At 37.7% G+C, this 17195-nt stretch overlaps 1 protein-coding gene across 1 annotated transcript in view; it reads right to left on the minus strand.

Moving 5' to 3' along the window:
- Positions 1-16748, minus strand: part of LOC118887486 (spindle and kinetochore-associated protein 2-like) — a 29979-nt gene extending 13231 nt beyond the window's left edge. The window contains exon 1 of the mRNA XM_036838334.1: positions 16690-16748. Coding sequence (XP_036694229.1) covers positions 16690-16722 — 33 coding nt within the window. The 5' untranslated portion in view covers positions 16723-16748. The remainder of the gene's footprint in view (positions 1-16689) is intronic.
- Positions 16749-17195: the final 447 nt, after the last annotated feature.

A 17195-nucleotide genomic window follows, 5' to 3' on the forward strand; every position in this document is an offset into this window, starting at 1 on the left:
AAGATGTGGTATATAATGGAGAAAAGACACTCTCTTCAGCAAGTGGTGTTGGGAAAGCTGGACATCCGCATGTAAATCAATAAAGTTAGAACACACCCTCATACCATACAACAAAAATAAACTCAAAATGGCTTAAAGACTTAATATAAGACATGACACCATAAAACTCCTAGAAGAGAACATAGGCAAAACATTCTCTGACATAAATTGTACCAATGTTTTCTTAGGTCAGTCTCCCAAGACAATAGAAATAGAAGCAAAAATAAACAAATGGTACCTAATCAAACTTATAAGCTTTTTTCAGCAAAAGAAACCATAAACAAAACGAAAAGACAACCTACGGAATGGCAGAAAATATTTACAAACGATGGGACCAACAAGGGCTTAATTTCCAAAATGTACAAATAGCTCATACAACTCAATATCAAACAAACAAACAACCCAATCAAAAACTGGGCAGAAGACCTAAATAGACATTTCTCCAAAGAAGACATACAGATGGCCAACAGGCACAGGAAGGATGCTCCACATCACTAATTATTAGAGAAATGCAAATCAAAACTACAACGAGGTATCACCTCACACTGGTCAGAATGGCCATCATTAAAAAGTCTACAAATAATACATGCTGGAGAGGGTGTGGGAAAAAGGGAACACTCCTATACACTGTTGGTGGGAATGTAAACTGGTGCAGCCACTATGGAGAACAGTATGGAAGTTCCTCAAAAAACTAAAAATAGAGTTACCATATGATCCAGCAATCCCATTCCTGGACATATATCCAGAGAAAACTCTAATTCAAAAAGATACATGGACCCCAATGTTCATAGCAGGACTATTACAATAGCCACGACATGAAAGCAACCTAAATGTCCATCGACAGATGAATGGATAAAGAAGATGTGGTATATGTATACAATGGAATACTACTCAACCATAAAATAGAATGAAATAATGCCATTTGCAGCAACATGGATGGATCTAGAGATTATCATACTAAGTGAAGTCAGAAAGAGAAAGACATATCATATGATATCAGTTATATGTGGAATCTAAAAAAAAATGATACAGATGAACTTATTTACAAAACAGAAATAGACTCACAGTCATGGGAAACAAACTTATGGTTACCAAAGGGGAAGAGGCGGGGGAGGGATAAATTGGAAATTTGGGATTAACGGATATACACTACTGTATATAAAATAGATAAACAACAAGGACCTACTGTATAGCACAGGGAACTATACTCAATATCTTGTAATAACCTATAATGGAAAAGAATCTGAAAAAGAATATATATATGTGTGTATGTATAACTGAATCACTTTGCTATACACCTGAAACATTGTAAATCAACTATATGTCAATTAAAAAAAAAAAACATGCTAAGTGAAAGAAACCAGACATAAAAGGCCACATATTGTATGATTCCATTTATATGAAATGTTCAGACAGCAAATCTGTAGAGTTTACAGAGACAGAAAGTGGATTAGTAGTTGTTGGGAGCTGGCCAGGGGCAGGAGAAGTGGTTGTTAATGGGGAGAAACAGCTAATGGGTATGGGTTTCTTTTTGAGGTGATGAAAATATTCAAATATTTATTGTGATGATGGCTGTACAATATACGAAATTACTAAAAATTCCAATGAACTAAATATACTAAAAACCACTGAACTGTATACTTTAAAAGAGTGAATTTCATGGTATGTGAATTATAGGTCAATAAAGCTGTTTTAAAAGAAAAAGTTGTAGAAGAAAAACAACTGGAAGTGTAACTAAAATGAGAGATGGAAGGTGGAAGAAAAGGGGAAGCCCCACATGAAATGTCTTCCACATGGTACTCAAAAGATACCGACTCAGATGAGTGCTTTGGCCAGTCAATTAGGTGGTACCACTGGACCAGAACTGGTTGGTTGTTCTTCAGTAAAAGAGAAAAGAGGAAAAGACAAAGAAAAGGTCAAGTCAGTTAAGGAGGCAGAACAGTTAAAACTGTACTCCCATAGAATCCTGGCATTCCATTATTTCATGTAAAGCAGTAAAAACTGAACATTCACAATGCTTTCCAATTTTATATAAAATGTTATTTTAATTTGCACTTCCACTCAATTCCCCCCAAATTTTAATTGTATAAATTTTTTGAGAAACAGTAAAATATGGTATTTCTTGTCTGCTAGCAAATGCTATAAAAGATAAACATTAATGATTTAAGTGGTAAATTAAAGTTTTAAGTGCTAAATTAATGTTAGCAGACAATGCTTAAAAATTGTCTGCTTTATCTCTATAGAGATAGGCGTGTGTACATGTAGTTATAATTTATGGCATATAAACAGATAATATTTCTAATCAACCTAAACTTAGAAATAACTAAGTACATAATTGTATGCAAAAATCACAGTTCATATAACGAATTTAATAGTATATCATCATCTTCCTCAGAGAATATCATGACTGCTAGGATTTCTCCCCTCTTATTTAACCGCTGCCCTAGAGGTATCTATATTCTCTCAGAATTTCAGAGGCTTCCATAGTGGTTTACACCTCTGGACTCAATAATTCTTATTTATGGGTTAAAAATAAAAAAGGAGCCATAAATTTCCTTGACTATGGGTACAATCTCTCCAATATTTCTGTGACCAAGTTTCCAACACAAAAAAGATTCTATAAATTTAATACTTAATAATGTAATTGCTATAATCTACTACTATTAGAAATACTATCAGAAAATCTTTTAATAAAATATTCTGTTAAAAAGACATTTCTTGGGCTTCCCTGGTGGCGCAGTGGTTAGGAATCCGCCTGCCAATGCAGGGGACACGGGTTCGTGCCCCGGTCCGGGAAGATCCCACATGCCACGGAGTGGCTATGCCCGTGAGCCACAACTACTGAGCCTGCGCATCTGGAGCCTGTGCTCCGCAACGAGAGAGGCCGCGACAGTGAGAGGCCCGCCCACCGCGATGAAGAGTGGCCCCCGCTCGCCGCAACTGGAGAAAGCCCTTGCACAGAAACGAAGACCCAACACAGCCAAAAATAAATAAATAAAAAAAAAAAAAAAAAAAAAAACATTTCTTTTTCAGATTACCTTGCCTGCTGAATCAGGATAATTAGTCTTGATTTCATATTCCAGCCTGTACTGAATGTAATCCAGATCAGAGTCAGCCTTCTGGAACTAAAGATCAGCACAAATAATTATTTCATGAACCAAAAGACGTATTACTAAACATGATACTGTAACTATTCTTTTTTCTTTATATTTTCACATATTTTAATATGATATACACTGATTTTGAAAATATGGAAATAGAAAAGTATATAAAACCTCCATCATCTAGAACATTGGTCCCCAACCTTTTTGACACCAGGGACCGGTTTTGTGGAAGATGATTTTTCCACGGAATGGGGGGGTGGGCAGGGGTGGGGATAGGGGATGGTTCAGGCTGTAATGCGAGAGATCGGCAGATGAAGCTTTGCTCGCCCACCGCTCACCTCCTACTGTGCTCACCTACTGTGCAGCCTGGCTCCTAACAGGGGGTTGGGGACCCCTGACCTAGAATACCCATGCTCTATTAAGAACTAGCAATGGCTTCAAGAATTCCCTAAGGTTACTAACACTCTCATCAAATAGGCAGTTTTTCTACCTCTGGTAGGATATGTAGTTTCAAATTAAAACACTGAACAAACTTATTTTCAGGGATACTCTGGCTGTTAACATAATTTGCAACCCCATTAACCAAAGAACTACAAATATGTGCCACACAGACCAAAATTGGAAGGCTTAAAGAGTCATAAATTACACAAAAAAAGCTACATTAATACAGGAGTAGCAGTCTGAATAACTCCAATTTATTTAACCTGGGTCCTAGCGTGGGACCTTGATCTGCAGTAAACTTCTAAGAGAGAAAAAAGCAGAAAACTGCCATAGGCTGTAAAATACGTGTGCGTACATAGAGAAAAGTTGGGAAGGATATATATCAGGGTGTTAAAAGTGGTTTATTTTTGAATGTGATATAATCTACAAATTATTCTTAATTTGGGGGAATTCTAAGATCTTGTAAGATCTTTTACAAGATCTTAAAGCATGTACTGCCTTGAATTTGTCAGGGAAACAACCACCATCCTTTGAGTTTACTGTGAAAGGCAAAACATGATTTCCTTAAGGAAGGTCTCCTGTTCGTAGCCCACAGCTGAGGAGACTTTCAGACCTTTCTGTCAACTTAAGCTCTGGACTGAAGATTGCTTCTTGAAAATTTGGAGCCTTAATGGAAAGAGTATAAACCAACAAAAACTGTTAAAAGTAGTTCTCAGATCTAATGAGAAGCAGTATACAGATATTTTTATTATACAAAAAGTAAACCAAGGGTTCTACTTTGGAAGGTAGAGTGAGGAAAAAAAAATGGTTCTCAGAAGTTAAAATGCTTCTGAAGTCAGAAGCTGTCACTATTGAACAGAATTTCAGAAAGAGATAAACTAAAGCTTCCATCACTAATAATTTCTCTCATCATTGGCCTAAATTTGATTGGAAAACTTTGCAATTAATAAAATTCTATCTTTATAACCAAAAACTTTTAGAGTAGAAATTGAAGAGAAGAGTCAGACTTTGTTTCTAAAAATTTTCCAAGAATCAGTATCTGATTTGCATCTCTAACAGCAAGAAGTTGCTATGAGCCAGAAAAACAAATGTAGAAGTTCTCTATTTAAAAAGTTTTCCAAAAATGGAGGCATTTCATTTGTCATATATACTTGTTCTATTAGCTGCCATGATTAAATCAATCAATAATTAGACTTCTTTAAGCATATTAGTAATTACTATATATGTATGGTTATATATATAAAGAAATTCCTGTTGGCATAATTCCCACATTAAAATATGCTCAAGGGCTTCCCTGGTGGCGCAGTGGTTGAGAGTCTGCCTGCCGGTGCAGGCGACGCGGGTTCGGGCCCTGGTCTGGGAGGATCCCACATGCCGCGGAGCGACTGGGCCCGTGGGCCGCAATTACTGAGCCTGCGCGTCTGGAGCCTGTGCTCCGCAGCAGGAGAGGCCGCGATAGCGAGAGGCCCGCGCACCGCGATGAAGAGTGGCCCCCGCTTGCCACAACTGGAGAAAGCCCTCGCACAGAAACGAGGATCCAACACAGCCATAAATAAATAAATAAAAATTAAAAAAAAAAAAATGCTCAAGATTTATCTTTTCCTTTATATAAAAAAGTACACTAACCTGTATGACATGTGGATGGAAAGTAAGGGGAGGGGATGGGGTAGAACAAATCAAATTAAGCAAAGGCTCTACACACTGAAGACCTGATTTGTTTTAATTATTGAAGTAGACCACAATTCTGTAGCTTTATGTATAATTCAAGGCCTTGTATAACATGCTAAAGCATAATTTTAAATAAAAGTTTTTAAAACTTATTAAGTTACCACAAAATTCTTAGGATTATGGGATTTGTTGCTCCAGGGTTACCTTAAAATAGAATCTCTATTCTAGGAGCCCTTGTTTATGGAACAGATATTCTTAAGCCTATATGTTTTTTAACTTGATATTTTAGTTCTGCTTAAATTTATCTAGTATAATCCCATAGTCCATTTAACAATGTCTTCTCTTCAAGAGAGTGGTTTCAGCTACGGCTTCACGTAATACCTGGGGGTCCACAACGTACTAAAATCACCAAATAGTACCAAAAAGAAGTGGTTCCTTCTCTTAAGTAATTTATATTTTAGTAAGATACCAGGGGCTTCCCTTGTGGTCCAGTGGTTAACACTCTGCGCTCCCAATGCAGGGGGCCCATGTTCAATCACTGGTCGGGGAACTAGATCCCACGTTGCACAACTAAAAGATCCCACATGCCACAACTAAGATCCCGCGTTCTGCAACTAAGACCCAGCATAGCCAAATAAATAAATATTAAAAAAAAAAAAAAAAGATACCAAAGAGTGTGCTTCCAATCAATGGCATCATGGAGCCGGCTAAATTTTTAGGAATTTTTGCAAGCCAATTGTTAAACACAGGCATCACTAAAAATTAAATTATTAAATTTACAACTAAATAAATTATTAAAAACATATACACAAAAACCATAACTTCCTAGTTATTTTACTATATTTTACTCTTATCTATGCTCTTGAGGTCTATCATATCTATACAGTAGAAATATATCACATGCTACTATTGCATGTCTTTCCAACTCCATTTTCAGTGACATCACGCTGATAGCTTAAACTCAGCTAGGGTGGAAATATATACACCAGGGAAATTGGCAAATGCTAAAATTCAGGACTTCCCACTTTCTCACAACAGCTGCACTTATATGTATACCACTGCTTTCAAAAGGTTTTTAAAAAAATTTCCATCCCCCCTTTAAGTAATATACCCATACTTCTATTTGGAAAATATTTCAGAGAACAAATAGAATTTTAAACAGATTTTAAAAGACAGGGGGTACAGGGAATAGGGAGTTATTGTTTAACATGCGGAGTTTCAGTTTGGAAAGATGAAGTTCTGGAGATGGATGGCGGTGATGGTTGCACAATGATGAGAATGTACTTAATACTGCTGAGTTCTTTACATTTTAAATGGCTAAAATGGTAAATTTTATGTGTATTTAAACGCAATTTAAAAACTTTTTAAAAGAAGAAAAACAGTTTGAGAGTAGAATGTTATCCTCCTTGAAGAATTGAACAGAGCATTTTGTGATGAAACCTAGGGGAAGTATTTACTTATTAGCGAAGTCAGTGGGCTGTGGATTAAGCAGGGGACAAAAAAGGAAAAAGGGTGCCAATGCAATGTTGAGAAACAGAAAAACAATGAAGATTCTCTGATCTGAACCCCTCATTTTATAAATGAAGAAATAGTCTAAGTGACTTCCTTCTAGTTCTATTTTCATTACTCTGTTTTTATGTAGACCAAAGTTATACATGACATTAAATCCAATAAGAATCACATAGACGGGGGAAAAATGTAAAGACTTTACCTAATATTAAATTTAAACAGTTTTTTTTAAGTTTTAAATCTCATATCTCTGCAGTTAGTCCATTAAAAAATTCTCTCTGAATATAACCTAGTAGTATGGTACAGAAGAAAAGAAAATAAGAGGATTGAGATATGTGGCAGAAGTTCTAGTCCTGGTCTCACTAACCAGCTATGTGGCCTCCAGTATCTTCCCTCTCTCTGAGTCTCTCCTGTTAAATGAGAGAGATGGAAATCTAGTCCCTTTCAACACTAAACTTCTATTATTTCATTATACTACAAATAAACCAAAGTTTAATTTGTCAAAATGTTAAAATTAAGGAAAGTGTTTCTTTTTTCTAATATATAAAAATTTGGGGCTTCCCTGGTGGTGCAGTGGTTAAGAATCCGCCTGCCAATGCACGGGACACGGGTTTGAGCCCTGGTCTGGAAAGATCTCACATGCCTCAGAGCAACTAAGCCCGTGCGCCACAACTACTGAGCCTGTGCTCTAGAGCCTGCGAGCTGCAACTACTGAAGCCCGCATGCCTAGAGCCTGTGCTCTGCAACAAGAGAAGCCACCGCAATGAGAAGCCAGTGCACCGCAACAAAGAGTAGCCCCCGCTGGCGGCAGCTAGAGAAAGCCCACACGCAGCAACGAAGACCCAACGCAGCCAAAAATAAATTAAAAAAAAAAAAAATTTGACCTTTGAGTTTCAGATTTTAATGTATGTATTGAAAACTACCTTCTACTATTTGTTTTCTTCCTAAACAAAGATGACTGTTGCTTCAGTTTCAGCTGCATCATTTCTGCAACCTGCCCATTGTTCTTCCCAAACACCAAAACCCTATAAGCAATATTGCACTACTCAGAACTATTTACACAGCAGAGACAATATCGATAGGGTTCTAGGATCTGGTGATAAACAGGAAAATTTTTAGTTACACGGTAGGAAATTTACTGACCAATTATGACAGTCTCCAAAACTCATTAGTGTCTGATTAATGGAACAAAATGATATTGCTAAACTTCATTCACATTGGAAGCCTTATAAACAATGAGGTTGCTTTTTAATTAGTTTTAGCTACCTGTCTTATTTTTAGGCATATTAGAATATTTAAAATAAAAGTAGTGAATTTTTTAAAGCCCAAGACATTCATATTTCATATTCGCAGTGTTTCTCTAAATCAGTAATAAAAATAAATGGGAAAAGTTTTACATCAATCCTAAGAGTGGTAAATAAAATATGCAATTTAGCTGGGAAAAGTCCATGGAAATCAATGTTAAAGCCCCAAAGACCACCAAATTACATTCTGCCAATTGGACATCCTTGGAAGAAGACTGGGATTGTAAGGAAGATACTGTACAAATGGGAAAAAAATACTTCAGGAAATAATTTAGAGTTTTAGAGAGCATGCCACATATTTCACAAACACAACATTCTGTCATACTAGTTTTTATTATGATAAGCTTAAGGCTTTAGATAAAAGGCACACTGTATGACATACCACTCAAGTATTTGGCAGCAAGGAGAAAAGAACATAATTGCAGTACAGTTTAAAAAAAATTTCCTCTTTACAAAAACCCATAGATTCCCACTGCCACAATAATGCTCCCTTTCAAAATGACCAGCTCCAAACACATCCTCTTCTGAGAGAGCCTGTCTCAACAACATCAAAACACAGGGAAATGAAGGGGGAAAATATGGCAGCCTTGCCTATGGTGAGAGGAGTTGGTAGAGGTATGTTCTGGACTCAGTAGCTAGGCTTAGAAATACATTTTCCATAGAAACATTGTTTTAAGGGCAAATTAGGTATCTTAATACTCCTAGATCTAGGTTAGCCATATTATCAACCAAAGAATCTACTTAAAGCACCCCTTACATTCCCATCTCTCCAATACAGGTTTAGAAACACCTTTATCTACTCTCATATTTTTTTCATGGCTAAGGTTTACCAAGTCATGTCTTATATTACAATCATTTGTTTGCATGGTAGTGTCACCATTTGATTTCAAGTTTCTTGCTGGCAAGAGCCTTGTCTTTTCACTTGTATATCCCTGGTTTTTAATATGCAGTGAAAAAAGCGAATAGATTAAAGAACATTTATTCATTTGAAAGAACAGCCTGGGAATCCAACCACATTCTAAAGCCTGTTTTAATAAATATTTCAAGCTCTTAACAAGTTGAGCGCCACCTCTAATGTCTACACAATCACAATTGGTTTTTTGTATATTTCTGCTAGAGAGTTGACTATTATCCACTCTCTTCCAGAGAGAACAAACACATGTCTATGCTTGTCTGAAACAGATAAGCAGCAATATGCACAAGCACCCAGTTACAGACATGTTATTTCAGGCAAATAACGACATCAAAGCAGAAGAAAGTGTGAAGTTTCAGGTTCATCAGTTCCTAATCTGCAGGCTTTTATGTAACATTAAGAGAGTAGTACACATGAGCCTGACTTTATCAGTTAAAGTAGTCTATTTTTTTTTTTAAGCTTTCAGGATCTTAGGTTATTTATGTTAACTGTGCTATGGACACATAATAGACTACAGGGACAGATTTAGATTTTCATAATATATAGAATGAACCTGGTTTAGAAAAAATTAAAATAGACCTACAAAAGAATCTAGAATAGGGACTTCCCTGGTGGCGCAGTGGTTAAGAATCCACCTGCCAACGCAGGGGACAAAGGGTTAGATCCCTGGTCCGGGAAGATCCCACATGCTGCAGAGCAACTAAGCCCGTGCGCCACAACTACTGAGCCTGCGCTCTAGAGCCCACGAGCCACAACTACTGAAGCCCACACACCTAGAGCCCGTGCTCCACAACAAGAGAAGCCACGGCCACGAGAAGCCCACGCACCGCAACGAAGAGTAGCCCCCGCTCGCCGCAACTAGAGAAAACCCACACACAGCAACAAAGACCCAACACAGCCAAAAATAAATAAATAAAAAATAAATAAATTTTTTAAAAAAGAATCTAGAATATACAACATAGTCTTTTTTTTAATTAATTTATTTATTTTTGGCTGCTTTGGGTCTTCATCGTTGGGGCTTTGTTGCTGAGTGGGGGCTTCTCTTCATTGCGGTGCACAGGCTTCTCATTGCAGTGGCTTCTCTTGTTGTGGAGCACGGGCTCTAGGCATGCGGGCTTCAGTAGTTGTGGCACACGGGCTCAGTAGTTGTGGCTTGCAGGCTCTAGAGCACAGGCTCAGTAGTTGTGGCGCATGGGCTTAGTTGCTCCATGGCATGTGGGATCTTCCCGGACCAGGGATCGAACCCGTGTCCCCTGCATTGACAGGCGGATTCTTAACCACTGCGCCACCAGGGAAGTCCTCCTTTTCATTTTTTTTTTTAAAAGACTTCTCTGTTATTTATGGTATCCTATGCCTTATAAATAAATAGGGCAATAAAGAGTGTAGAACACAGAAATCAATATATAATTTGATCAGAAGTCATTAAATTTCCCTATATTTTATCCAAAACCTTAACTGGGTGTTTATATGGAAGATTTTTTTTAAAAATTAAGGAACATAGGTTCATAATTACTACAGAACATGAATATTTACAATAATTTTAAATGTTCAGAATGTAATAAAGGAAAAGTGTGGTGGAGGTTTTCAACTTAATAGCTAGAATTGATGTTACTGGTTCTTCATCTCAACCCCCCTGCCCCCCATCTCAAAACTGTACTGAACAATTTGCAGTTTCCCCCACTTGTGCAACACCTCTGGACTTTCACATGCACTGTTTCCTCTGTCTGGAACATTTTCTGTTTCCTTCACTGGCTAATCCCTACTCATCCTTCCAGTCTCAGATTATATCTCACCTCTAACAAGAAACCTTCCCCAGGTTAGGTGCCTCTTTCCAATGTGCTCCCCACAACAACTGATATTTACTTATCCCATCATGGCATCTGTCTCAATGTATTTATCCATGTCTCCCAGATAAGTTCCTTAATATCTCGAGCCTCTGGTACCAGCCTGCCCTAGTAACACTTACCAAAAGAAAGTATGAAGTACTATCATCTAAAATTGGAGAAATTAAAGAGAGGAGAGGAGGAATTAATAAGAACTACTACAACTCTCACATCTCCTAACAAAAATAAATTGTTCTGAAAGGCTAAATTTATTTTACAGTCACTAATCACTACATGAAAATCTTAAGTGAAAACTTAGATTATTTCCTCATTTATAAAATGAAAACAAAAACAATGAATTAAAGAATCAACAATTGACTTATTTAGGACTTCCCTGGTGGTGCAGTGGTTAAGAATCTGCCTGCCAATGCAGGGGACACAGGTTCAAGCCCTGGTCCAGGAAGATCCCACATGCCGCAGAGCAACTAAGCCCGTGTGCCACAACTACTGAGCCCGGGAGCCACAACTACTGAAGCCCGTGCCCCTAGAGCCCGTGCTCCACAACAAGAGAAGCCACTGCAATGAGAAGCCCGTGCACCACAACGAAAAGTAGCCCCCGCTCGCCACAACTAGAGAAAGCCCGCATGCAGCAACGAAGACCCAACACAGCCAAAAATTAATTAATTAATTTTTAAAAAAAATCACACTAAGCAGGTTATAAAAAAAAAAATAAGTAAGACCTATAAACTGAAAACTGCAAAACACCGTTGAGAGAAATTTTAAAAGACCTAATTAATGGAGAGATAATGTTCATGTATCAGAAGGCTCAATATTGTTAAGATAGCGATTCTCCCCAAATTGTTCTTTAGATTCAACATAATCCCAACCAAAATCCCAGTACGCTTCTTTTTTTTATAGAAATTGACAGAAAAATTATTTGGAAATGCAAATTAATTTAAAAGTTTTAGAAAACAAGAGCAATGGGTGACGCCTTATACTAGATGATTTCAAGGCTTCCTAACAAAAATTAACTCAAAATGGACTGAGATCTAAATGTAAAAACTAAAACTATAAATCTTCTAGAAGAAAACATTTGTGACCTCGAGTTAAGCAAAGAATTCTTAGATAGAACACAGAAAGCATAAACCATAGAAGAATAAAATGTATAAACTGGACTCCATCAAAAAATTTTAAGGGAGAAGGCAAATAGATAAAATTAAAGGACTCTTGTAATAATAAAAAGACAACTCAATTTGAAAATAGGCAAAAGATTTTAACAGATATTCACTAAAGAAGATATACCAACTTCAAATAAGCACATGAAAAGATGTTCAACACCATTAGCCATTCAGGAAATGCAAATTGAAACTATAATGAGATACCACTACACACCTACTAGAATGGCTAAGATGAAGAAGACTGACAATAGTACCAAGTGTTGGTGAGGACTTGGAGAAACTGGAACCCTAATACAGAGCTTTGAAGAAGATTTTAGCAGTTTCTTTTAAGATCAATCATACTTTTATCATGCTGCCCAAGAGAAATGAAAACATTATGTCCACATAAAGACTTGTATTATAATGTTTAGAACAACTATTCATAATAGGCAAAATCTGGAAATAACAAAGTCCATAATCTGGTGAACAGATAAACAATTTGTGATATTCTAGACAATGGAATACTACTCATCAATAAAAATGGTCCAACTCCTAATACATGCAACAACATGGGTGAATCCTAAAAGCATTATGCTAAGTGCAAGAAGCCAGACACGAAAGACTAGAAGGTTTGTGTATATGATTTCATTTTTATGAACTTCTAGGAAAGGCAAAACTAGAGGTCTGTGGTTGCCTGGGAGTTTGGGAGGTTTACTGCAAAGGGTCATAAGGGAACTTTTTATGGTGAGGGAAATGTTCTGTATCATGACTGGTGGTGGTGGTTACATGACTGTACACATTTATCAAAACTCATGAAATTGTACAACTAAAATTGTTGAGTTTTACTCTATGCAAATTATATCTCAAACTGATTACAAAAAAACAAGTGATGGAGTCACATTTTATTATATCTCATAATTACAAAAAGAACATTAAAACATGCATTCTAAAGTTTTAAACTCAACCATTTACTATACAATACACAAAATTAACACCAATTAAGATTTGGGGCAGGTTACCACAGGAAATATACAGCAAAGATTGTATTCATCACATACTAATTCATCTTCAAACTCAATTAAAGAAAACCTGCGATTTGTCAGAACCTATCCAAATCTGTAACAGAAAGAAGCAAATGACAAAGTACTACTTGTTTAGACAAGCCATAACAACTTTAGCTATAAAATGTATCCTCTCAATATGTTTCATAATGCATTACAGTGGTGAATTTTTAATTAGTTGAAAACATTTTTTTTTCAAATTATAACTTTCTAAAACATATACTTTGTAATAAAATTATATAGTTTTCAGCAACAAAGGTTGTGGTAAATTACTCACAGACACTGAAGAAAGATGTAAGGCAAGAACCAAAATTCTGGTGTACATTCTGCTTTCAGATGCTTTGACAATACTATTGCACTGCTAGCTGTAAAGTACAGTAGTGCAATAAAGTCAGAGCATTCGTTAGCAGTAATAGGTAGGAAAGACACACAAGAGCATCTTGTATCAGTTGAAGCTTCAGTGTGAAAAGAATACAAAGAAGGGTTGCCTCTTTGGACAGAAGACATCCAAAACCTAAGAACATTTATATCAATGTTAAAAAAAAAAAAAAGAAGACTAGGATTTAAATATCAAAGTAGTATTGTTTTTTGACAACTAACCTATGATTAATATGCAAACTGAAAACATGCATAGATGTAGAAAGGAATTTTGTAAATATGTTATAAGCTGTATAAGTTATTCACATGGGTATAAGAAACCATTGTCAAGTCAGATATCAACACAGAAATAGAAATAGTATCATAGTATCACATTGCACTACCTTTTGTGTACAATCTCTAGCTGTATCACAAAAGAGACACTAGACAAATACCACTCAATCATTAAGTGAAGGGAAAAAAGTTATAGAACAAAGATTACCCTACAATGAGTTTATTCCTCCATTAATAATGTTGACTGATGCAAAAACACTTTCCATTATTTTCACCAACCTTCCTTTAAATGATCCAGTTCAGCTACTTGGTTGGATTGAGCCTACTAAGAAATGAACTCAAATTCAGGACAGCTGGAACATGAGTGTCTTAACCTCAAATCCTAGGCCACATAACTCAGATATTAGAATATTTCAACTCTGCTAGCTAAGGATCAGGTTTTAAAAACAAGTATTTAAAAACAAATGTTTAAAATATCGTACATTAATGCATATATGTGGAATCGAGAAAAATGGTACAGATGAACCTGTTTGCAAGGCAGAAATAGAGACACATGTAGAGAACAAACATATGGACACCAAAGGGGAAAATGGGGGACGGGATGAATTGGCAGATTGGGATTGACATATATACACTAATATGTATAAAACAGATAAGTAATGAGAAAGAAATAAAATTTGAAAAAACAAATGTTTAATTTTCTGAATCAGGGATTAAAACTAGAAAAAAATATGAAAATTTTAAACTTAAGAGGATCAGGATATTTGTCCAATATCTTAAAAAATTAAGATAAGTTCTTTCTTTTCAAAGTTAGATAATAGGTATTCTATTTCACTTATTAAATATTCAACATTGGTTCCTCAACAAATCCTTTATTCAAGTAATATAAAACCAAAAATCAGAGTATTGTACAGGAAATCATTTACCTTTGGAATCTCAGAAAATAAACCAGTTCACAGATATAACATTTTTTTCTAAAAGCACATGGCAAATCTAAAGGTGAGATGTATGGTCTTATACTACCCAATCAGTACAAAGCAGTAATAATAAAAGTGTAATTGTTCAAATACAATTTTTAAACCCTAATGATTATGGAAACAAACTAATAATTTGAAAAGGAAAAAAAAAGTTATGACTAAGTTAGTTAAAAGGAATTTAAGAAGAAAGACCTGTTTTCTTCTCTTCCTCTCATAAAAAGAATTTTTAAAAACTACCCCATCATTCAAACACCTAAAAGTTCGAGTCTGGCTACCTCATAATTTTCTAAAACCTATTTTTTTTTCAAGATGTACACGTAATTGCTTTCCCCTTAAAATAAAATGTGTTCAATCTTAAACATGTCCTGTGAGACTACTGACTCTAATGCAAACTCCAGAAAAGGCTTCATTGGTACCTCAAAATTAAAAGCCAACTTGAGAGGGAAAAAAAAAACTGTTAAAAGCAGAATTAGTATCATTTAGCATCTTACAGTTAGGCAGAAATATCCGTCTGGAGGGAGGAGTTCATAATGGAGGAGATGGGCAAGGCAATGTTAATATCTGTGCCTGTTGGTGGAATCAAATTACAATACTTAACACTTTTTTTCTTTTGTTTTTTGAAAGACAGTTAATGATAAGAATAACAAAACTTTGAACTAAAAGTTCATTATTTAGGGTTTGGAAAGCTGCAGAAAATTCTTCCTTCTTTGCTGCCATTTCTCACCTTCCCAATTCCCACACACACACCCCAGAAAGAAAATCAAAATTCAAAACGTTAGAAGCAAATGAAAGTCAGTTTTGTATATGAGAGCCACTACAATTCATTAATACATCAGAAGAAAACAGTAATAAGATATATCAAGGTCTCGCATTTTCTGGGGGTGAGGATCTTCCAAGATCACTTACACGTTGCAGATATTAAAGAGACCCGAGGTTCAGCTTGGAGAAGAGTAGCACAGGCACAAAAGATACTTAAGGACTAACGCCAAGGAATGGCAGGGAGAAGAGGAGGGGATTGTGATGGAGATTTTGGCTTTTTTACTTAATCTTGTTATTTTTCTTCAACAAAAACACGGACAGGAGTTCAGTGATGGGTGCGTCCTCCGACTTCCCCATTTTAAAGGAAGCCAGCCCAATCCAAACACTCGTAATGCATTGGGGGTAAAGGGACTTAAGATAGAACAACGGAACTAAGAAAAAAGCGCGGGCGATCAAGCCGGTAGTCTGGGGATGGGAGGGAGAGAATAAAGACGACAAGTGAGGGTAGAATCCAAAGAAAAAACTAGGACGGCCCTCCAGTTTGGCGCCCTCGAGCAGGCCAAGCAGCCGCGGGAGTCCTTCCCAATTATTCGCCCCCGCCCCCTACTTTCACAATGAATGAAACTAGGCAACTCCAGAGCAGTGGAGCCTCCCACGTCCCAGGTCCCGCCCGCGCTCCAGGAAAAGAAGCTCGTGGTTGAGATTCCCAAGGCTCACACCTCTCTCCCACCGAAGGGCCAAACTGGTCTAGGGGCTTCCTTGGCCGCTAGGAAGTTGTGCACGCAAGTCTCGCATCCCTTCTCAGCCTGCGCTGGGCTGAATATGAACGCTTCAGCCCTAAAGGGAAGATCTCTCCCCCCCTCTCTGTTTATTCCCCACCCTCCATTCCCCTTTCTTGGACTGTGAACAACCTCTCCCCTTCTTGGGGCGTTTAGAGACCATTACAGTCAGGTCTTTTTGGTGGAAATACACAGAACGCTGTTCGCACCAGCCACAGTTCCTTGAGAGGCGGAAAGGTGAGGGCAAGGAACAAGGAATTCCAAAGGCCCCGGACCCCCAGCATCTCCCGCCATTTCCCTCACGAGTTTCCCGGATGTAACCCCTTCCCCCCGCGGCGGTTAAGAGACCAGGCGGCGGCGACTCCCTTTGGTGCAGGAGGAGGAGCTCGAGTCTAGTCCAGCCTCCTCCGCCCAGGGTTTCCGGCGACTCCAAATTGCGTTCCACTTTGGAGGCCATCGGGGAAGAATAAACTACCCAGTAGATCTCCTTCATTTTACACTCACCATCAGTTCCAGCTTATCGACCTCCGCCTCCATGTTGAATAGTTGACATTCCTCAGACCGCGGCGGCGCTTAAGCCGCAAACCGTACTAACACTGAGGGTCCCTATTGGACAGCTGTCATTCAACGTCTCGCGCTCATTGGTTCCTCCGCTTCACCGGCGCCCGCCCATTGGCGACTGGGAAACGCCCCTCCGCATGAAACACCTTTTCCTGTTGGGCAAGGACACAAAACGCCGCAGGAGGATTGGCTCCTGTACCCTTTTTTTTTTCCATTGGCTGCACCCTCATCTCTACTTTCAATTTCACAGTTAGAGTTCAGCAGAGAAGAGCTTGCGATTGGTGCAATCGGAAGAAGAGCCAACCAATTACACAAAAGCTTCCAGAAACAGCAAAGGGGACGTGACACACCTTTCCTCTCCAGCTTCCCCTCCACTTCGCTCCCGCCTTCCCCCATATTCATACAAGAAGCGCCTCAGCTCTGATTGGCCGGAGTGTGGTTCTACCTCA

The sequence above is a fragment of the Balaenoptera musculus genome, chromosome 20 (assembly GCF_009873245.2).
Source record: "Balaenoptera musculus isolate JJ_BM4_2016_0621 chromosome 20, mBalMus1.pri.v3, whole genome shotgun sequence".
Lineage (NCBI taxonomy): Eukaryota > Metazoa > Chordata > Mammalia > Artiodactyla > Balaenopteridae > Balaenoptera > Balaenoptera musculus.